Source organism: Mustelus asterias, chromosome 1, assembly GCF_964213995.1.
Source record: "Mustelus asterias chromosome 1, sMusAst1.hap1.1, whole genome shotgun sequence".
Taxonomy (NCBI): Eukaryota; Metazoa; Chordata; class Chondrichthyes; order Carcharhiniformes; family Triakidae; genus Mustelus; species Mustelus asterias.
In genome coordinates this window covers 149,650,786-149,674,367 of record NC_135801.1, presented here as the reverse complement: position 1 = coordinate 149,674,367, position 23,582 = coordinate 149,650,786, and the positions used below count along the sequence as shown (strand labels likewise).

The window sequence follows — 23,582 nt, the reverse complement described above, 5'->3', positions numbered from 1 at the left end:
AACTTGCACTTCATTATCATATTTTATTTTTCCTTACCCTATTTGTTGTTGCAGCGACTCAAATTGTGGTTGCAATCCAGTTTGCAAACTGCCGCTATATGGATTTATAATGGAAATGGCTGAATCAAAAATGAAGAAGTGGCAAGGGAAGCAAGGCTTTGTAGAGAGGAATTGTGTGCAGTCTTAAGGTTTTTACCACCGATTAAGACATGTGCAGCATCTTGTCAGTTGCTGGAATCAACGACAGACATGGACATTGGAGGCCAATCATTTTAGTTCCAGAACATTGCTGCAGGAGTTCTTGCTGCAGGCAGCAACCCTGACTAACATAGCATCAGCTGCTTCATCAATGACCTTCCCTCCATCATAAGGGCATATCAGTGGCAAGGAACATTTGAGCTACACATGTCAGGCAATGGTCATCTCCAACAAAAGCAAATCAATATCATGGGGTTTACCATTGACCAGAAACTGAATTTCACCAATCGCATAAATACTGGTCAGAGGCTGGGAATTCTATGGAGAGTAACTCACTACATGGCTCTCAGAGCCAATCCACAATCTACAAGGCATAAATCAAGAGTGTAATGAAATATTCTCCGCTTGCCTGGATAAGGGCAGCTCCAACAACACAAGAAGCTCAACACCATCCAGGACAAAGCAGCCCATTTGATTGGCCCCCATCCAATATCTTCAACATTCATTCCCTCCATCACAGATGCACTGTGGCCGCAATGTGCTCTAAGATACAGTGCAGCAACTCACCGAGGCACCGTGGACACCTTCCAAACCCACAACTTCAACCACAAACACAGGCAGTAAATGCATGGGAACACTGCCACCTTCTAAGTTCCCCTCCAAGCCACACACTATCTTGACTTGGAGCGACATCACCGTTTCTTCATTGTCACTGGGTCAAAATCCTGGAACTCCCTAACAGCACTGTATGTATACCTACAGCACGTGGAGTGCAGCATTTCAAGAAGGCAGTTTACCACCACCTTCTCAAGGGCAATAGATGCTGGCCTAGTCAGCGGCACCCACATCCCACAAAATCATTTAAAAAAGGGCCACAGAGGGATTCCTCTCTGATGCTTGCAGAATGTTCAGTAGTTTCACAATTCTTTAAATGATGAAGAGTATGGCAATATACATCATGAACTTGCGCCACCTCCAATTAAAAGGAGTGCACAATATCACCTCATCACATTTGTTGCTCTTACCCTGATTCTGTCCTCAGCAGCCTGGGGTCAGCACTGACCAGGAACTGAACCAGGACAACCAGCTAATGGCAATGGCTACTAGAGGTGTTCAGAAACTGCTTATCCTGTGGTGAATGGTTCACTTCTGGTATCCCCAAAACATCTCTTATCAACTACAAGGCACAAATCAGGAATCTGGCAGCATGCTCTCCATTGAATCAGTGGTTTCAGTAATTCTCAAACAGCTCGACGCCCATGTCCCACGAATGAATAAAAAAAGCTTGATATTATTCAGAACAAAGCAATTCACCTGATCGAGAACCCATCCACCCATTCAGCTTATCTGGGCTGCTTTGTGTAATACCTGCAGGATGCATTGCTGCCAAGGCTTGTTCAGCAGCTCCTCTCAAATCCATGACTTCCACCAGCCAGAAAGACAAACTCAGCAGAGGCATGGAGACCACTATCACCTCTAAGTCACAAACTATTGTGACAGATATATGGTCCTTTTTATTGTGGCTGGGGTCAAATTACTGAACTCCCTACTTAACAGCATTGGAGGAGCATTTAAAGGCTCATCACCATCTCAACGGCAATTCAGGATGGGCAATAAATGCCAACCTTGCCGGCAACATCCACATCCCAAGATCAAATACAAAACCTGCAGCTTTCATATCATTTTTTGATGATAGCCCATCATTTAGCAGGTTTATCAATTCATGACAATTTCTCAACATGCCATGGATGGGATTCAATCTGCGAATCTCAAGTGTTACTAGCCAAGTACTATAATCACCAAACTACCTGAAAAGGTGGCAGAATCATAGAATATTAAATTAGTTACAGCACAGAAAAACGCCATTCGGCTTATCATGTGCATACTGGCTCGCTGAAGGAGTAATTCACCAGAGCCACTTTCTTCCTCCTCCCCATTCTCTTTTTTCAAATTATAATCCAACGTCCTCTCCAATATCTTTGTTGAAACTGCCAAGTTTCAAAAATAGTTATAGATCTTTTATGGGTGGCATGGTCACAGGTCTCACGGCACTAGAGACCTGGGTTCAATTCCGGCCTTGGGTCACCGTCTGTGTGGAGTTTGCACATTTTCCCCGTGTCTGCGTGGGTTTCTTCCAGTGCTCCGGTTTCCTCCCACAGTCCAAAAGATATTCAGGTTAGGCTATGCTAAATTGCCCCTTGCTGTCAGGGGGATTAGGGTAAATTGTGGTGTTATGGGGATAGGACCTGGGTGGGAACGTTGTAGGTGCAGACTCACTGGGCCGAATGGCCTCCTTCTGCACTGTAGGGATTCTATGATTTTAACTTGAATTTAAAGGGTACTTGCTGTATGAAAGCAATTGAAAAATTCCTTTGAGCGTGGCTAATGAGTGCACATCTTGCAGAAAACAAACTGGTGCTTTTGCTTGATTTAGTGGAAAGCATGAGAATGTAGATAACATTTCAAAATGACAAGCAATATTCATTTTCAAAATGTCAAAGTGGCTGCATTGCAGCTTCAGTTGTTAAAATACAATTAGAGAAAGGGGATATATCTGAAAACACCAAATTCATTTTAATTTGATATTATAACAAGTTCCAGGTACTCACAAAGGTACTCACTCTGTTTACAGAAGATCAATTGTCCACCATCAATGACTACAATACTGCTTTTCCTACGAGGGACAAAAATGCTGTCACAAATTTGCATCAATTTTCAACAAACACACTTCAACACCAACACAGTCAAACTGAGAGTGTCTTTAATTACAAATAATAAAATGTTACCTCATTCTAACCTTCAATCACAATACACTTCAATCAATTGAAAAGATTACATATTTATGTGAGCCACTGATCATGTTTACAACAGGAATTGTAAGGAAATACAAATTTAAAACACTCACTGTTCCTTGAAAAACGCATACATGTTTACACATAGCTTCGAATATCAGAGATTGAGGCTGTTTTAAATTATTATATACAGCATATTGCTGGTACACAAGTAGTTTCACAAAAAGTAGTTACATAATGGTCAGTAGTTGGCATCTGTAGGTATGTTCAGTTCAGTGCGGTGAGCATCATCTTTAACAGAAATATACATATATATTGTTATACATCAATTGCAATTCCATGGGACATGGACATTGTTTCTCTAGTGCCAGTCACATACATCAGAACTGAGCAAAGGTGAGGGAACGAGGCTGTAATCGCTATGTAGGTCCAATATGGCACAGGAGCTGTATTTCCAAAGGGACAGAACCAAAGTCCATGTCGGATACCATCACGGACATGATGAGAAACCCAAGAAATGGTCACCATCCATGGCAGGAAACACCAAGAATCTTTAAGTCTAAATATCCACATAGCAAGTTTCATTGATAAAACCACTACAGGTATTACTGTGGAACAATGAAGTGCAGGCCTTTGTGGGAGATGCAACGCAGCCTAAAAGAGAGAAAAGAGCTGTTACTGCACAGTATTAGATTTCAAAATGATGGCTGTTAACATTTTACCTGGTAAAATTAAGTGCGTAAAATTTGTGTGCAGCTTGCTCAGGTCTACGGTTTTAGAAAAATTACTTTGCCTAGTATGCCTTGCAATTCCATAATGTGTAGGAAAAAAAAAAGTTATAACTCAAAAACAACACAGGTTTCAATTTCCAAGATATCTACTTGATAAGACAAAAATATCAATTCATAAAGAATATTTCATCAAAGTGCAATCTTTCAGTCCAATTAAATTCTTCCCCTTTAGAGGAGGATTTACTAACTCTCAAACCCTTCTCATCACTAATTCCACTTGCCTGGATCAGTGCAACCATTTCCCTTTGAACTACGCACTCCATCCACTCCTCACCCAGTTCCAACTCAATCCTCCAAAGCAATGATGGCAAAGAGACAAAAAACTCCCCTCATCCTTAATCTGCATCCACATTCCTCAACTGTCCACTTTGATCCTTTGTATTCCAACCTGGTCTTTCTCTATTCCTTTCTGCAGCTATGCTGCCATGATCTAAGCATCTATTGCTCTTTCCATTCCTCTTAACCTTAATGCACTTGTAGTTGATAGTGGGGGAATCAACGATGGTAATGCCATTGAATGTCGGAAGGGGCGATGGATAGATCCCCTCTTGTTGGGGATGTTCATTGTCTGGCATTTGGGCGGCATGAATGTTACTTTCCACTTGTCAGCCCAATACTGACGGCAGTGATGCAGAAACCAAGAATGGAAGACGAAGAAACAAAGAGAAAATACTGGAAAATCTCAGGAGGTCTGGCAGCATCTGTAAGGAGAGAAAAGAGATGTTTCGAGTCCAGATGATCCTTTGTCAAAGCCCTTTTCCATTCCCTCCCCACCCACATCCTGGATCCCTCTGATGCCCAGTGTCACGGTAGGCGGCACCGTGGGCAGCACGGTAGCACAGTGGTTAGCACTGCTGCTTCACAGCTCCAGGGTCCCGGGTTCGATGCTCGGGTCACTGTCTGTGTGGAGTTTGCACATTCTCCTCGTGTCTGCGTGGGTTTCCTCCGGGTGCTCCGGTTTCCTCCCACAGTCCAAAGATGTGCGGGTTAGGTTGATTGGCCAGGTTAAAAATTGCCCCTTAGAATTCTAAAATGCATAGGTTAGAGGGATTAGTGGGTAAAATATGTGGGGGTAGGGCTGGGTGGGATTGTGGTCGGTGCAGACTCGATGGGCCGAATGGCCTCCTTCTGCACTGTAGGGTTTCTATGATTTCATATGACAGTTTCCAGTTCGCAGGCCCTAACCGCCTCCTATTCACTACGGATATGCAATCTCTCTACACCTCCATCCCACACCAGGATGGTCTGAGAGCTTTTCTTTCGTAAAAAGTGGCCTGAACAATTCCCATCCACCACCACTCTCCTCCACCTGGCTGAACTTGTTCTATCTCTCAACAACTTCTCCTTTAACTGATCCCACTTTCTCCAGCTTTGACAAAGGGTCATCTGGACTCGAAACGTCAGCTCTTTTCTCTCCTTACACGTGCTGCCAGACCTGTCAAGATTTTCCAGCATTTTCTTTTTTGGTTTCAGATTCCAGCGTCCACAGTAATTTGCTTTTATATGGAAGAGGAAGAGACTAATAAAGAAGTAATACTCACTCACACTTGCACAACCAGTTTGGGACTTGACATTGCCCATACTTCAGAGGGAAGCTTCAGATGGGTCTTTTTCTTTAACCGAGAAATTCCTCCACTGTGGCTAATGGGGTCCTCAACCATGTTCAGTCCATTTCCGATGCTCCGAAAGCTTATGATATTTGCTACCAAATTAAACCTGTTGGGCTTTAACCTGGTGTTGTGAGACTTCTTACCGCTGTCCATTTCCCACATACTGTTCTCATTTTCTCTCCTTTCTCCCTCTCAAAACTGTATTAGAGTTCCCCATGTGTTCCTATCAGCCTTCACATTGTCACCTCCAGCATGATACCACCACCAAACATAACTTTTCCCGTCAGCATACCAAATAGACTGCTCCCTCAGCAACACGCTGGTCTACTCCTCAAATACCTCCTTCTCACACAATTGCAGGAGGTATAATACCTACCCTTATTTCACCTCTCTATCCAATGCCCCAAATACTCCTCCTTCGGGGTTAAGCAGCAATTTACTTGCAGTTCTTTCAATTTAGTATTTGCTATTCATAATCCTTTACATTGGGTGACCACTTTGCTGAACACCTCTGCTCAACCCGCAAACATGAGCCCAAGCTTCCGGTTGCTTGCAATTTTAATTCAGTGTCTTGCTCTCACATACACATCTGTCCTCGGCCTACTGCACTGTTTCAGTAAAGCTCAATGCAAACTTGAGGAACAGCATCTCGTCTTCCAAATAGGTACTGTACAGCATTCTGGACTCAATATTGAGTTCAACAATTTCAGACCATGAACGCTGTTCATTTTGATTCTTTTTTTTATGCCCCCCATGTGTTGGCTTGAATCTGGTTTTTATTGCTTTTGCATTCGGACAGAGTTGTTCATTAGTCTGACATTTACACTCATTCTGGACATGCGCTTTGTCACTTTACTACAACCATTACCACTCCCTTTGCCTTTCTGTTCCATACCATCCTTGTCATTTAATTCCCCTCACCCTCCACCCTATCTCAAACCTTTGCTTTTCTTCTTCGTTCCCCTTTCGATGGCATATAACCCATTTTATTTCTACCCTCCTTCAGTTCTGAGAAAGAGTCATATTTAACTCAAAATGTTAATTCTGTTCCTCTCTCCTCAGGCGCTGTTATAACTGCTGAGTATTTCCAGGATTTTCTGCTTTTATTTTAATTTTTGACATTGTCAGATAGATGGCAGCATTGCAGCAGTGTTAAAAGTTTCAATAACACACTGGCTGAAATTCAATCCATCATGTAGCAGTTATTTTGTTAATCATTTATAGAAAGTGCTCAGCATTGTGTTCTAAATATAGTAAGTCAACATTCCAGCTAAGGTAATGGTTACAATTTGGATTTTGTCAGTCTTTGCAGAATCTGTAAATATGCAATTCATCTTTACTAAATGCCAAGTACAGATTAGCATATCCAGGGTTCACAGTTACAGTAAATTATTCACTGCCTTTACATTCCTATCACGCCTGTAAGCATAACGGCCTGACCCAGGAATTTGGTCACAATTAGTTGGTCAGGTTTTAAAGAGGAAGAAGAGAGAAGTAAAAATACACGGCAAGATCCTGAAATATTATAATATTTAAATGAAAGGAGAAATGGATCCACAGAGGATTAATATTCTTTGCTCAGGCTGCAGCCGGGGATCAGAAGGGACACTCTCAACTTATATTCATGAATCGTGATTTCAAACCTCACTCTAGAAGTGTGTACACACAATCTGGCACTTCTGTGCAAATCAGGCACTCTCTTTCAGGTTATTATTGAAAGAAGGAGGCGGCACGATGGCACAATGGTTGGCACTGCTGCCTCACAGCACCAAGGACCAAGGTTCGATTCCCAGCTTGGGCACTGTCTGTGCAGAGTCTGTACGTTCGCCCAGTGTCTGCGTGGATTTCCTCCCACAGTCCGAAAGGCGGGTTGGCCATGCCAAATTCTCCTTCAGTGTACCCAGGAACCAGAGTGTGGTGACTAGGGGATTTTCACAGTAACTTCATTGCAGTGTGAATGTAAGCCTACTTGTGACACTAATAAATAAACTTAAAATCTGAGGAATTCTCTTTTCAAAAAAATCTGAGAACAAAGCTATCTAGAATGATCAGTTTGGAACAGAGAAAGTAAACTGTTTTCCTGACGTCTTGGCCTAGTGAAGGGGAACAGCCTCTATATTGGCTTGAACTTTGTTACTTTTTTAAGTCAGAAAGCGGAAAATGTGCAAATGATGCTAATTTGGCTTTTTTTTTAAAAGTACATGAAAAGGAAAGAAAACATTTTAATCCTACATTAAAATTGAGAAGTTGAAGGCGGAGAACACCCTTTTTTAAGGCTGATCAAAACAAAGCTGGACCAGAGGACAAGAAAATAGTCATGTCAAGTGAAAGAATATCCAAAGCTTTTTGCAGCCTGAGAATGGATTGAATAAAAACTGAAGAGTTGAAAAACAAAAGGTTACCTCAATCAGAAAGTGCTAAAATAAATTTATATCATGCATATCGTGAACTACATAATTAAATAATTGAACATTGTGCATGTCCAACATCAGAAGAGCCTCCAAACTCAAAACATTAGCTCTGCCCTCTCTTCACAGATGCTGTCAGATCTTCCAGCATTTTTTTTGTATTTGTACAAATCAATACACATTAAAAAACATGGATGCTTCTACAATTCACAAAACACCTTGTTAACAGCATCAGTAAGATTGTTTTATGTAACTAGCAAACCCACATAATATATAATTAAAATAAGCTTTAGTAGTCTGTAAGGCCACTTTAAGCCTGAGAGCATATTCTAGCCAATATATTTACCTTTTCTGGGGTTGATAATGCCTATTAATTGCTGTCAATCATACAGGATAGGATCTCAATTCTGGGTACTCTCCCATCACTAATGGTATAATCTGATGAAGCATCATTCTCATCAGTCAGAAGATTTGTTTAGCCTTTAATTGATTCATCTATTTCCTGAGTTTTATCATCACTTGGCTGTCTCTCCAGCTCTTAATTGCTTTAATAAGGTCCAGTTGCTAATTTAGCTTTTAAAAATAGAACCTCTCAGCTTCTTTCGAAAATGCTTAGTTAGCTACAACAGATGCATCTCACCAAAGTGGCTATTCTTCATATATGACCATCTGAGACCAATCTCAGCTTGTTGCTCACCCAACATCTATATAGTCAAGCCCTCTGTGGTATAAGTGGGGAACCTTAACCAATTTTGGCCACCTTCATACGAGATTTTTGAGGACAGCTGTTATTTTATTTATTAGTGCCACAAGTAGGTTTACATTAACGCTGCAATGAAGTTACTATGAAAATCCCCAAGCTGCCGCACTCCGACACCTGTTCGGGTACAGTTAGGGAGAATTTAGCATGGCCAATGCACCTTTCAGATGGAGCACTCCGAAGGAAACCAACGCAGACATGGAGAGAATGTGCAGACTCCACGCAAACAGTGACCCAAGCCGGGAATCAATCCCAGGTCCCCGGCGCTGTGAGGCAGCAGTGCTAACCACTGTGCCTCTCTATAATATCTTAACCACACCATCAAATGAAAATATCAAGCTCAGCACAGAGCAGAAATTCTCCAGTGGTTGGAATCATACATAACATAAAAAGGAAGATGGTTACAGTTGTTGTCGGCCAATCAACTCAGGATATCACTGCAGGATACTGTCCTAGGCTAATTATCTCCATCCTCCTCAATGACGTTCCCTCTTATATAACATTGGAAGTGGGGATGTTTGTTGATGATTACCCTTTGTACAGTTATCATTTTCAACTCTACCAATGCAAGCAGCATATTGTTTCAGCGTGTGGCAAGACCTGGACAACACTGAGGCTTGTGCTTATAAGTGACAAGTAATCTTAGTGTCACAGAAGTGTCAAGCAACGACCATCTCCAACATGAGGAAATCTAGCTATCTTAGCTCAATATTAAATTACATCAACACCGCTGTATCCTCAATCTTACACATCCTGGGAATTGCCATTGACCAGAAGGTTAACTGGACGAGTCAGGTAAGTACTGTGGCTACAAGAACTGGTCCAAGTACAACGCACCTCCTGATTCACTAAAGCCTGTCAGCAAGGCACAAGTTAGGAGTGTGACAGGATACTCTCCAATTGCCTTGAGTGCAGCTGCAACAAAACACCAGAAGTTTGACACCCATCCAAGACAAAGCAGCCCACTTAATCAGCACCCCATCCATCATAAGTTAAAGTCAATTTATTAGTCACAAGTAGGCTTACATTAACACTGCAATGGAGTTACTGTGAAAATCCCCGTCACCACATTCCGGCGCCCGTTCGGGTACACTGAGGGAGAATTTAGCATGGCCAATACACTTAACCTGCACATTTTTGGACCGTGGGAGGAAACCCACGCAGACACTGGGAGAATGTGCAAACTCCACACAGAGTGACCCAAGCCGGGAATTGAACCCGGGTCTCTGGCACTGTGAGGCAGCAGTGCTAACCACTGTGCCGTCCCTAGAAGGACAAGAGCAGCAAACACATGGGAACACAACCACCTGGAAGTTTCTCATCAAGCAACACATGATCCTGACATGGAATTATATAATTGTTCCTTCACTGATGTTGGGCTAAGATCCTGGAACTCCCTTCCTAACAGCTTTATGGGTATACTTACAGCACAAGGGTTGCAGTGGTTCAAATAGGCAACTCACTACTATCTTTTCAACGTCAATTAGGGATGGGTTACAAGTGCAGACCTTGGCAGTGACGCACACATCCCAAGAATGAATAAAAATCATTGAACCATGGAAAGGCTACTGCACAGAAAGAGGCCATCGTGTCTGTGTCAGACAAAAAAGAAAAATTCCACCTTCCAACACCCGGTCTGTAGCCTTACAGGCTACAGCATTTCAAGCGCAGATCCCGGTACCTTTTAAATGAGTTAGGGGTTTCCGCCTCCACCACCAAATTCCAGACACCACCCCCCTTCCTCCCGTCTTCTGGGTGAAAAGGATTTTCCTCATGCCCCCTCTGTCCCTTCTACCAACCACCTTAAATCTGCACCCCTTAGTAACCAAGCTCTCTGCCACAGGAAGCAGGTCTTTTCTGTCTACTCTATCCAGGCCCATCATAATTTTGTACACCTTAATTAGATCTCCCGTCAGCCACCTCTAAGCTAAAGAAAACAATTCTAGCCTATCCAATTATTCCTCAGAGCTGCAATTGTCAAGTCCTGGCAACATTCTTATAAATCTCCTCTGTATTCTTTCCAGAACAATTATTTCCTTCCTGTAATGTGGTGACCAGAACTGTACACAGAATTCCAAATGAGGCCTAATCAGTGTTTTATATATTTTGAGGATTGCATTCCTGCTTTTGTAATCTATACCTCGCCCATATGTTTTCTTTCTCACCATATCCATCTGTCCTGCCACCATCAGGGATCTATGGACACACACTCCAAAGTCTCTCACCATCTCTATCCCTTTCAGTATCCTCCCATTTACTGTGTTTAACTTTGTTTTGTTTGCCCTCCCCATATGCATTATCTCACATTACTCGAATCCCATTTGGAAAACAATCCATAAGATCTCAGCTTGGTGGCACAGTGGTTAGCACTGCCGCCTCACAGCACCAGGGACCCAGGTTCAATTTCTGCCTTGGGTGACTGTCTGTGTGGAGTTTGCACATTTTCCCCGTGTCTACATCGGTTTCCAATGTGTGGGTTAGGTTGATTGGCTATCTAAATTGCCCCTTAGTGTCAAGGGGGCTGGCTGGGTAAATGTGTGGGGTTACGGGGATACGTTCTGGTGGGATTGCTGTTGGTGCAGGCTCAATGGGCCAAATGTCCCTTCAGCATTGTAGGGGTTCTTTGATTAATTATTCAGCTACTCATTTGCTTAATCAACTAGGCGAGTGAAGGTGCCACTTCCTCAACAAACAAGCTGCCTGCCCAAGTATCCGTTCACTGACAAGTATTGTGAAAAATATCTCAAAGACCTAAAAAGCTGTGAATTGAGAAAAGTAAAGGAACATTCATGTATAACATAGTGCTATAATGTGTCACCGTGTGACTGTAACTCATTATAAAGAGCAAGTGAGCATCATTATATTTAAATATAATTTTAGATGAAAAATCTTAAACACCCAGTGAACAGTTTGCTGCAAATGTGCAGCAAATTACATGTTCGGATATGATAGAAAAGAAATATGAGGTGGGTATGTGTACTCTTACCTTGAGAGACAAGGATCCAGCTGCAAGAAAATGGTCAACGTCAATGATAGAAGATAGGAGCCCAGCTAGAATCACTTCATAACAATCACTCTTCTTTCTCAATCCAATCACAATGGCCCAAGACCACAGTCCAATGACACCATGTACTGCATTGTCCGAAAGAGCCCTAAGCCAGTAGTTGTGCTGGATTAAAGAAAATTGTAAACACTGATCTGATAGGAAGCAGAAAATTCCTAGGCCTATGCTTGAGATGACCGATGCTGTGCTGAAAGTTTTAAGTAGTGCTCGTGCATTTTCGGTCTCTGTTGCCATTGTAATCGTGGACTGCTTTGACGTGAACATCGTACAATGCGGGAATCATCCATGGTACATTACGTCAGTATTCCTCATTCTAGATCAAAAAGGAACAGATTGTGTTACTTTTAATCTCAATGTTACAATGAGCACAAAGCAATTTTTTTTTTACAGCACTGTTAGAGTGAGGCCCGAAAATATTGAGAAGATGTATGAACCTGCTGGGAGTATTTTTACTCATTTGCAACTGGAGATCAAGGAAGAGGGAATTCTTTCTGTAAACTTCTAGTCAATCTATTAAGCATAGATGGATAAAAATGCTTAATTCTTGGACTGCACAGGTCAAAGTAATAGCTTACGTTACCTAGTATTACATTCTTCTTTCCGAATATCCAAATTATTCAACTCAATGACAATTCTCATTGATTATTTATGAGTCTATGTAAGATTCCAACAGTCTGTTAGAATTAAGCTCTTTTATCTAGCAACAACAAATTGGCATTGCAAAATATATTTCTTCAGCATTTTTAACTTGGCAATATGTCACAATGCACTTCACAGGGTGGTTATCAGATAAAATCTGACATTTATGCATTAATTGATGCTGCCAGTGACAACTGCCACTGCTGTGTGAAATTGACTGTGTAGCAGGTTAATGATATGAACACACGAGTTAAATTTTAATCTGAATCAGCAACAAGGTTTTAATAAAGACTCAAATTCAGCGCAAAGGCAGCAGTATAAAGCATTCTTCTGAAGGACATGTGAAAAAAAAACCTCTCCAATCTGATCTGCAGAAAAACACCTCTTAACACCAACCTCTTAGCCATCTTAGCTTATGTAAGCTTTCGGGCTTAAATAGCAGAAACATGAGTAAAAGGCCTTTCAGAAGCTGAAAAAACTGATAATTCAATAGGTCAGACTTTACGGTTGGCAGCAGGTGATAAAGAATCATTTCCGTCACCCTTCTTCGAAGAGTGCTGCTCGTCCAACCAAAGTACTCTCACTATAGAATCGATTTCACGATATTCCTGTCAACCAAGGAATTGACTGGAGAGGACCCACATGCACAGCCAAGTCTTTGATCCAAATCATTATTTTTCCCTTGCTATGAAGCCACTGAAGTGAGACCTTGTAATTTCACCTTACAATTCCGCCCAAAACATCTGCTTTGAGGCTTCTTTCTGACCACCAGTTTTAATGAATGAGATATACTCACAAGATATGCCTCCTTCCGCATTGTAAGAATTCAATGATTCTAAGATCACAGCTGAAATGTTGGCTTATTTTTCTCTTTGATTGAACTGATACTTTCTATTTTCAGCATTTTCTATTTAACACGTTAAGTAGATGAATACATTTTAATATTTCAGTAAAATTGTATTTACCTAAACATTTGTTTGAAGTTCTTAAAAATACTCTACTGGCTATTGATTACTTAAGTGCCAGCCTCAAGAAATTTAAACTGGTTACATAAATTACAAAAGAACTGGGATTGATAGACTAATTTGTTACCAATGGTATTAAGAGAAATGGGGTAAAAGTGGGTAAATGGAGTTAGGTCAGCCACGATCTCATTGGCAGAAAAGGTTAAATGGCCTCCTAGTGCATTCTATTAGATATTCTCTCTGCCCTGGAGGGTATTTTATAGCCTGTTAGAGCTCCTCTAATACATCACTGACCCATCCAGTCCTTTAGATTCGTTTAAGTGACAAACCAGTTATTGACCCTATTTTGTTTATTATTGTGCCTTGGAGTTCCTTAGAATAGGCACTGAAAGATTCACCAGTCTCATCCTCAGTCTAAAGCAGTGTTTTTCAAACTTTCTTTCTGGCGACCCATTTTTACCAAATGGCTGTCCCTCATGACCCATGTCATGTTCATTTACTACTTAACGTGACAGGTGAGCCTGCTTGGTCCTCATTTCTCTGCATTTCAAATTAATATAATTGATCTTCCTCACTTAAGACAGTAAATTGCATTTAGTTCTGCATACTTAAAGCCAAGATGCTGTCTGGCAACAAAATAATTCCACCTTGTACATGGCAAATTTCATTTACCAACAAACATTTTTACACTGAAATAACTATCTGGTTAGAAGACAAGAAATTAACTAAAAGCTGGTCTAGTCAGTGAACGTTTCCAACTTGAACCCAAGATTTAGCCCTGAGCTCCAAAGAACCAAAAGGTTGCTTAATCGAACTAAAGATTTGCCTCCTCCTCCATGATCATCCTCAACAATGGTGCCCCACAGGGGTGTGTCCTCAGTCCCTCGACTGTGTGGCCAAATTCCCCTTCAAACTCGATTTTCAAGTTTGCTGATGACACCACCGTAATGGGTCAGATCGCAAACAATGAGACAGAGTACAGGAAAGAGATACATAATCTGAAGTGGTGCAACGACAATAATCTCTCCCTCAATGTCAACAAAATGAAGGAGATTGTCATCAACTTCAGGAAGCATAATGGGAAACATGTCCCTGTCTACATCAATGGAGACGAAGTAGAAATGGTCAAGAGCTTCAGGTTTTTAGGTGGCCAGATCACCAACAATCTGTATTTGTTGGAGCTATAGTTAAGAAAGCCCACCAACGCCTCTACTTTCTCAGAAGACTAAGGAAATTTGGCATGTCCGCTACGAATCTCACCAACTTTCATAGATGCACCATAGAAGGCAATCTTTTTTGTTGTATCACAGCTTGGTTTGGCTCCTGCTCTGTCCAAGACTTCAAGAAACTGCAAAGAATCACGAACAAAGCCCAGTCCATCAATCAATCCAGCCTCCCACCCATTGGCACTGTCTACACTTCCCACTGCCCCTGGATGTATATTTGTACAACAATTAGTTCCTATTTCTTTATAATTCATCAGTTATCTATATCGTATAATATAACAAGGTACAGACACCTAGCAAGTCAGCTAGCATCGATCTGAAAGGGATCAAACTTTGTATGGGTGCCATTATTAAATTTTGTGTTCCCAAATGGTTGCATTTCTCTTTCAAGTGTTGAAAATGTAGTTTTATTTCTCATAAGCTCCTGCATTTGTTATAAATTTGTGGTCTTTCTCTTACAATTACTGTTCTGTGCATCTATCAAACGAATTATTGTGTTACAAGATTTGATAAATTTAGTTTTTTTCCAAAAATGCCATCTACAAATATACATGACAGGTGTGAAGAGAACCTAATCAAAATTTAATCTATTTTGCTTGTAACATTTTGCCATCAAGTTATGGAAAATGAATTGAAAATTGCTTAGGCACACAGAGTATTTGAAAGAATTTCTTTTAGTGATATTATTCATGCTGCTACCACCAGCAAAGGATGACTGAAAAAATAGAGGGAGAAATTAGAATATGAGAGTAAACCTGTATGAAATATTAAAAACAGAGCTTCTACAAGTAGGTGAAACGATGATAGTAAGTAGAAGTAAATACTCGTCCTTTAGACCAGTGTACTTCAAAGTGGGGATCGCGACCCACAACTGAAAAATATTGTGGACAAAAATGGTCCCCAAAGATCATCTTGACCATTTTTGTTCCATTTTCTCTCTGGGCAAATTCTCATTGCCCTATGAACTGATCCTGTCAAGAAAAAAGTGCACGTTCACAAGGTTAAATTTAATACCTAGCCAATACACAAATACAATGGCTGGATTTCTCTGACCTTGCCTGCAGCTGGGATTCTCTGGTCCTGCTGCAGTGAATGACATTTTGACTAAATTCTTCAGAGGCAGTGGAGCGAACAAGACTGGAGAATTCCAGCCAATTTTTCATGATGAAATCTATTATTTTGAAATGATTTGGGGTTGAACATTGGTGTAGCATTGCATATAGGTCTGGTTCTGTTCTGTTTTGTAGCATGCATTTTGCAAGGTGGTATGACAATGAGGACCCTTCACTGGTGACATTGCCAGTTTGAAGAGGAAAAGCTTAGTACTGCCTGATGCAATTCAAGTTACGTGCACTTTATGAAAGGAAAAGGTAACAATTGGGAGAGAGGTGTATTTTTAGACTGCAGTAAATCCCATTTAGATTGCGACTGTAGCAGCTGTTTGTCTGGTCAGTGGACTGTGCCTGGGTCCCAAATTTCCCACCGTGAGGGCAGGCTTTAACTTCAGAGTTTGACGAGTATCACAATCCAACTCATTATTTTTCCCCGTGTATGAAAATATTTTGCTGCTGAATCAATTTCAAAATGAGTTGATGTCTGAAAAACATTGAGATTTTTTATTTAATTACAGCTCTAAATGAGAGAAAGGATAATCACATTAACCAGAGCCTTCAATGGATCAGCAAAATGTAGTTATTGATGTGACATATTCCCATTCCACAAACCAAGGAGGTTTATTGATGGGATGGTAACAGATAGAGATAAATGGCGACTGCCATATTAATAGTTTCCACCTGAAAGCAGCATGGTGATCCGGTGAGCTCTGCATTCTAAAATTGTATTTCGCATTCTTAAATGCGAAAAAAGGAGAAAGTGCAGAATGTAGTGTTACAGTCACAGCTAGGGTATAGAGAAAGATCAACTTTGCGAGGTAGGTCCATTCAAAAGTCTGAGGCAGCAAGAAAGAAGCTGTTCTTGAGTAGGTTGGTATGTATCCTCAGACTTTTGTATCTTTTCAAGACGGAAGAAGGTGGAAGAGAATGTGTCCAGGGTGCGTTGAGTCCTTAATTATGCCGCTGTATTGCAGTCAGGGGCCAAATCCATCAGCCTCTTAGAAAGCTGTTAGAAAATACACTCAATCACACTCCAGCGTTTTGAATCTTCTATGGAGAGTTCAAGTCCATGCTACAACCCTAATGGTGGTCAAAAAATGTGCAACAAAGACACTCTGAAGGCTTCACTTAGAGGAGTTTTTATGTCTTACGATTCCTGGGAGAACCTCATCCAGAATCAGTGCACCTTGCGCATCCAAATAAAAATAGTGCATCATCCTTCAAAAATCAAGTATAAATTAGAAGCAGAGAGAAAATGCAAGCAGAACAAATTCCAAGCCAGCAACTCCTCCAAAACCCAATTGTTTGGGTTGTCTTAAGCTATTAGTACTAGAATTTTCCAGGTGCAGACTGGCCTTGGCTGTACTCACTGGAACCTTACCAAACACCTCGGATAATGAATATGGTCATCTTTGCCTTGAAGGGCAAACAAGAGTCTAAATTTGCGACATATCAAGAAACAGCTGAGAACACTGGATAGACACAGTAAGAAGTTTAACAACACCAGGTTAAAGTCCAACAGGTTTATTTGGTAGCAAAAGCCACAAAAGCTTTCGAGGCTCTGAGCCCCTTCTTCAGGTGAGTGGGAATTCTGTTCACAAACAGAACTTATAAAGACACAGACTCAATTTACATGAATAATGGTTGGAATGCGAATACTTACAACTAATCCAGTCTTTAAGAAACAAAACAATGGGAGTGGAGAGAGCATCAAGACAGGCTAAAAAGATGTGTATTGTCTCCAGACAAGACAGCCAGTGAAACTCTGCAGGTCCATGCAACTGTGGGAGTTACAAATAGTGTGACATAAACCCAATATCCCGCTGCGACAACGGATGAATGAACACCGCTCGACAATCACCAGGCAAGACTGTTCTCTTCCTGTTGGGGAGCACTTCAGCGGTCACGGGCATTCGGCCTGATATTCGGGTAAGCGTTCTCCAAGGCGGCCTTCGCGACACACGACAGCGCAGAGTCGCTGAGCAGAAACTGATAGCCAAGTTCCGCACACACAAGGACGGCCTCAACCGGGATATTGGGTTTATGTCACACTATTTGTAACTCCCACAGTTGCGTGGACCTGCAGAGTTTCACTGGCTGTCTTGTCTGGAGACAATACACATCTTTTTAGCCTGTCTTGATGCTCTCTCCACTCCCATTGTTTTGTTTCTTAAAGACTGGATTAGTTGTAAGTATTCGCATTCCAACCATTATTCATGTAAATTGAGTCTGTGTCTTTATAAGTTCTGTTTGTGAACAGAATTCCCACTCACCTGAAGAAGGGGCTCAGAGCCTCGAAAGCTTGTGTGGCTTTTGCTACCAAATAAACCTGTTGGACTTTAACCTGGTGTTGTTAAACTTCTTACTGTGTTTACCCCAGTCCAACGCCGGCATCTCCACATCATGAACACTGGATAGTGCAAGGGCTATGGGTCCTGCCCACATTCTGGCAATAGTACTGAAGACTTAAGAACATAAGAACATAAGAAATAGGAGCAGGAGAAAGCCATCTAGCCCCTTGAGCCTGCCCCGCCATTCAATAAGATCATGGCTGATCTGACGTGGATCAGTACCACTTACCCGCCTGATCCCCATAACCCTTAATTCCCTTACCGATCAGGAATCCATCCATCCGCGCTTTAAACATATTCAGCGAGGTAGCCTCCACCACCTCAGTGGGCAGAGAATTCCAGAGATTCACCACCCTCTGGGAGAAGAAGTTCCTCCTCAACTCTGTCTTAAACCGACCCCCCTTTATTTTGAGGCTGTGTCCTCTAGTTTTATCTTCCTTACTAAGTGGAAAGAATCTCTCCGCCTCCACCCTATCCAGCCCCCGCATTATCTTATAAGTCTCCATAAGATCCCCCCTCATCCTTCTAAACTCCAACGGGTACAAACCCAATCTCCTCAGCCTCTCCTCATAATCCAAACCCCTCATCTCCGGTATCAACCTGGTGAACCTTCTCTGCACTCCCTCCAATGCCAATATATCCTTCCTCATATAAGGGGACCAATACTGCACACAGTATTCCAGCTGTGGCCTCACCAATGCCCTGTACAGGTGCATCAAGACATCCCTGCTTTTATATTCTATCCCCTTCGCAATATAGGCCAACATCCCATTTGCCTTCTTGATCACCTGTTGTACCTGCAGACTGGGCTTTTGCGTCTCATGCACAAGGACCCCCAGGTCCCTTTGCACGGTAGCATGTTTTAATTTGTTTCCATTGAGATAATAATCCCATTTGTTATTATTTCCTCCAAAGTGTATAACCTCGCATTTCTCAACGTTATACTCCATTTGCCATATCCTCGCCCACTCACTCAGCCTGTCCAAATCTCTCTGCAGATCTTCTCCGTCCTCCACACAATTCACTTTTCCACTTATCTTTGTGTCGTCTGCAAACTTCGTTACCCTACACTCCGTCCCCTCCTCCAGATCATCTATATAAATGGTAAACAGTTGCGGCCCGAGTACCGATCCCTGCGGCACGCCACTAGTTACCTGCGGCACGCCACTAGTTACCTTCCTCCAACCGGAAAAACACCCATTTATTCCGACTCTTTGCTTCCTGTCGGATAGCCAGTCCCCAATCCACTTTAACACACTACCCCCAACTCCGTGTGCCCTAATCTTCTTCAGCAGCCTTTTATGGGGCATCTTATCAAACGCCTTTTGGAAATCCAAAAACACCGCATCCACCGGTTCTCCTCCATCAACCGCCCTAGTCACATCTTCATAAAAATCCAACATGTTCGTCAAGCACGACTTTCCCCTCATGAATCCATGCTGCGTCTGATTGATCGAACCATTTCTATCCAGATGCCCTGCTATCTCCTCTTTAATAATGGATTCCAGCATTTTCCCTACTACAGACGTTAAGCTGACCGGCCTATAGTTACCCGCCTTTTGTCTCCTTCCTTTTTTAAACAGCAGCGTAACATTAGCCGTTTTCCAATCAACCGGCACTACCCCAGAATGCAACGAGTTTTGATAAATAATCACTAACGCATCCACTATTACCTCTGACATTTCTTTCAATACCCTGGGATGCATTCCATCCGGACCCGGGGACTTGTCCACCTTCAGTCCCATTAGTCTACCCAGCACTGCCTCTCTGGTAACATTAATTGTATTAAGTATTTCTCCTGCTGCCAACCCTCTATCGTTAATATTTGGCAAACTATTTGTGTCCTCCACCGTGAAGACCGACACAAAAAACTTATTTAAAGACTCAGCCATATGCTCATTTCCCACTATTAACTCCCCCCTCTCGTCCTCCAAGGGTCCAACATTCACTCTAGCCACTCTATTCCTTTTTATATATTTATAAAAACTTTTACTATCATTTTTTATATTAATTGCTAGCCTAGCTTCATAGTCTATCCTTCCTTTCTTTATCGCTTTCTTAGTCTCTCTTTGTTGTTTCTTAAATTTTTCCCAATCACTTGTTTCTCCACTATTTTTGGCCACTCTGTACGCATGTGCTGCAGAACTTGCTGCGCCCCTAGCCAAGCTGTTCCATTACAAATCCAACACAGGCATCTACCTTGCAAAATTGCCCAGGCATGTCCTGTACACAAAATGTAGAACAAATCCAACCAGGCCAATTACCGCCCCACCAATCTACTTTTGATCATCAGTAAAGTAATGGAAGGGGACCATTAACTGTGTTATCAAGAAGCACTTGATTAGCAATAACCTGGTCAGTGACACCCAGTTTGGGTTCCGCCAGTGTCACTCAGCTCATGATTTAATTATACCTTTGGTTCAAACCTGAATGCCAGAGGTGAGATGAGAGTCACTGCCACTGACATCAAGGCAGCACCTAACAGAGGGTGGCATCAAAGAATCCTAGCAAAACTGGAGTCAATGGGAATCTAGGAAAAACTCTTTGCTGACTGAAGTCATACCTAGCACACAGAAGATGCTTATGGTTGTTGAAGGTCAATCATCTCAGTTCCAGGACATTTCTGCAGGGATTCTTCAGAGCAGTATCCTAGTCAAAACCATCTTCAGCTGCTTCAACAATGACCTTCCTTCTATTAGTTCCTCCCATCTCATTTTAGACTCCGCTACCTTTTCCCAAAGGGGAGTCTAAAACTAGACGGCATAGATTTAAGGAGAGAGGGGAGAGATACAAAAAGGTCCAGAGGGGCAATTTGTTCATACAGAGGGTGATGAGTGCCTGGAACAAGCTGCCGGAGGCAGTAGTAGAGGTGGGTACAATTTTGTCTTTTAAAAAGCATTTAGACAGTTACACAGGTAAGATGGGTATAGAAGGATATGGGTCAAATGCAGGTAATTGGGACTAGCTTAGTGGTACAAAAAAAGGGAGGCATGGACAAGTTGGGCTGAAGGGCCTGTTTCCATGCTGTAAACTTCTATGATTCCAAAAGATCATAAGTGAGAACATCTGCTGACGATTACACAATGTTCAGCATAATTTGCAACTCTGCAGATACCGAGGCAGTTCATAGAACATAGAACAGTACAGCACAGAACAGGCCCTTCGGCCCACGATGTTGTGCCGACCTTCATCTGAAACCAAGATCAAGCTATCCCACTCCCTACCATCCTGGTGTGCTCCATGTGCCTATCCAATAACCGCTTAAATGTTCCTAAAGTGTCTGACTCCACTATCACTGCAGGCAGTCCATTCCACACCCCAACCACTCTCTGCGTGAAGAACCTACCTCTGATATCCTTCCTATATCTCCCACCATGAACCCTATAGTTATGCCCCCTTGTAATAGCTCCATCCACCCGAGGAAATAGTCTTTGAACGTTCACTCGATCTATCCCCTTCATCATTTTATAAACCTCTATTAAGTCTCCCCTCAATCTCCTCCGCTCCAGAGAGAACAGCCCCAGCTCCCTCAACCTTTCCTCATAAGACCGACACTCCAAACCAGGCAGCATCCTGGTAAATCTCCTCTGCACTGTCTGAAAGCAGAAAGACCTGGACAGTATCCAGGCTTGAGCTGACAAGTGGCAAGTAATATTCGCACCACACAAGTCTCCAACAAGAAAGAATCTAACCATCACTGCTTGACATTCAGTGGCAGTATCCCCCACTATCAACATCCTAGGGATTACCCGTAACCAGAAATTGAACCAGCCACATAAATAAAAGTGACATACTACAGATGTTGGAATCTGAAACAAAGAGAAAATGGATGGAAAAACTCAACAGCTCTGGCAGCATCTGTGGAGAGATAAAATAGAGTTCACATTTTGAGTCCATATGACTTCTTCAAAGCTTAGAAGATGAATCATACAAACTCGAAATGCTAACTCTCTCTCCACAGCTGCTTCCTGAGTTTTCCCCATTTCTGTTTTTGTTAGCAATATAAATATTGCAGGTCAGAGGCTAGGAATCCTGCAGCGAGTAACTCACCTCCTGACTCCCCAAAGCCTGTCCACCATCCTGACAAGGCACAAGTCAGGAGTGTGATGGAATACTCTCCACTTGCCTGGATGAGTACAGCTCCAACAACACTCAAGAAGCGTAATACCATTAGGTGAAAATAGCTCACTTGATTGGCACTCCATCAACAACATTAACTCTCCACTGACTCACAGTTGCACCAGTGTGCAGCATTTACAAAATGCAGGAACTCACCAAGCCTCAGACCCACAAATACCACCATCTCAGACAAGGACAGCAGGAGACAGGTGAACACCGCCACCTAGACGTTCCTCTCCAAGTCACACACCATCCTGACTTGGAAATATATCACTGCTCCTTCACTATCACTGGATCAAAATCCTGGAACTCCCTTCCAAGCAGCATTGTGGCTGCACCTACAATACATGGACTGCAGCAGTTCAAGACAGCAACTCACCACCACCACCTTCTTCAAAGGCAATAAATGCAAAGGACATATCCCATTAATGAATAAGGGGAAAAAAAATCAAACGTATGGGAACCAGAAAACATAATTTTAAATTACGATAGATAGATAGACATGCACACATGTTAATAATCACATACTGGTATTATAAATGGATCTATGAACAAATCAAAGATCCCCCCTGTGACGTGAACTGCATATTCAAGACACATCTTAGTTTGCTGGGAATGACATACCCATTTCTCCCAAACTGACCTGAATATAGTGGATGGGCAATGGCCCTGAATGCAATCAGTCACCTCCCCTTGTTCAATAATGAATGATGTGCCTGTAAAAGCCTGGGGTACCAATTAAGCAGCCAGAGCCCATCCCAGCAGCTGTAGCCCAGCCCTGACATCCTTCAACGGCCACTTGTGCCGTGTCAGGATGGTGGGCAGAGCGCCGTGTTCAGGGCCCAGGGTGAGGCTCTGACTCTCCCTCACCATCACCTACCTGCCTAGCAGCCCGAGCTCCGGCTCCCTCAGCCTCAGCCTCCGCTCCGCCGCCCCGGCCTCACCGCCCGCTCCCGACCTCTGCCCCCGCCCCCGCCTGGCCCTGATTGGCAGACCTTCTCCCTTCCTCTTACTCGATTGGTCGGCTCTCCTGTCAATCAGAGCGCGCCTGCCTCACGCGCATGCGCGGCCGGCGCAGTCCCGCCCCTGATTGGTCAGGGCCCCGGTCCTCCTCTCCTCTGATTGGCTGGCGGTCACGCCCATCATCGGATGGCGGCCGTTTACCGCCCCCGTCCCTCCGGCGCTGGATTTGTAATTATAACGTCACGGCTTCCCTCCGGAATAAATCAAAACTCAGAGTTTGTGGGACTGTATTCTGAAAGCGGGCGTTATAATTAATAACTTTTAATCATCAGATCTCGTCATTAAAACAGAGCTGCGACACGAGCGCACCCATTCGGCAGTGGACATGGGTGCGCATGCGTGCTGACAGCAATGTCAATGTGAGCCCTGGTCCATTGTGTCATCGAATCCCCCCCACAGTGCCCAAGGAGGCTGGAATTGAACCCAGGTCCCTGGCACACTGTCAGGCAGCAATGCTAACCACTGTGCCACCGTGCCGCCCCAGTCCCAAGGTCCAGGGCACTGCTGCAGCATTAATCACATTG

At 42.8% G+C, this 23,582-nt stretch overlaps 1 protein-coding gene across 1 annotated transcript; it reads right to left on the bottom strand.

The window, feature by feature from the left end:
• Positions 1–2,748: 2,748 nt before the first annotated feature.
• On the bottom strand, positions 2,749–22,980 carry tmem267 (transmembrane protein 267). The gene is made up of 3 exons (XM_078225508.1): positions 22,916–22,980; positions 11,546–11,936; positions 2,749–3,644 (listed from the first exon to the last, which is right to left on the bottom strand). Exons 2-3 carry the CDS (start codon positions 11,885–11,887, stop codon positions 3,309–3,311), a joined length of 678 nt encoding a protein of 225 aa, XP_078081634.1. The 5' UTR covers positions 11,888–11,936; positions 22,916–22,980; the 3' UTR covers positions 2,749–3,308.
• Positions 22,981–23,582: the final 602 nt, after the last annotated feature.

Coding starts and splice junctions, on each gene's coding strand:
- tmem267 (XM_078225508.1), bottom strand. CDS start 11,887: ATGTTCACGTCAAAGCAGTCCACGATTACAATGGCAACAGAGACCGAA. Junction 3,645..11,545: donor CTGGATCCTTGTCTCTCAAG/GTAAGAGTACAC, acceptor TCTCTCTTTTAG/GCTGCGTTGCATCTCCCACA.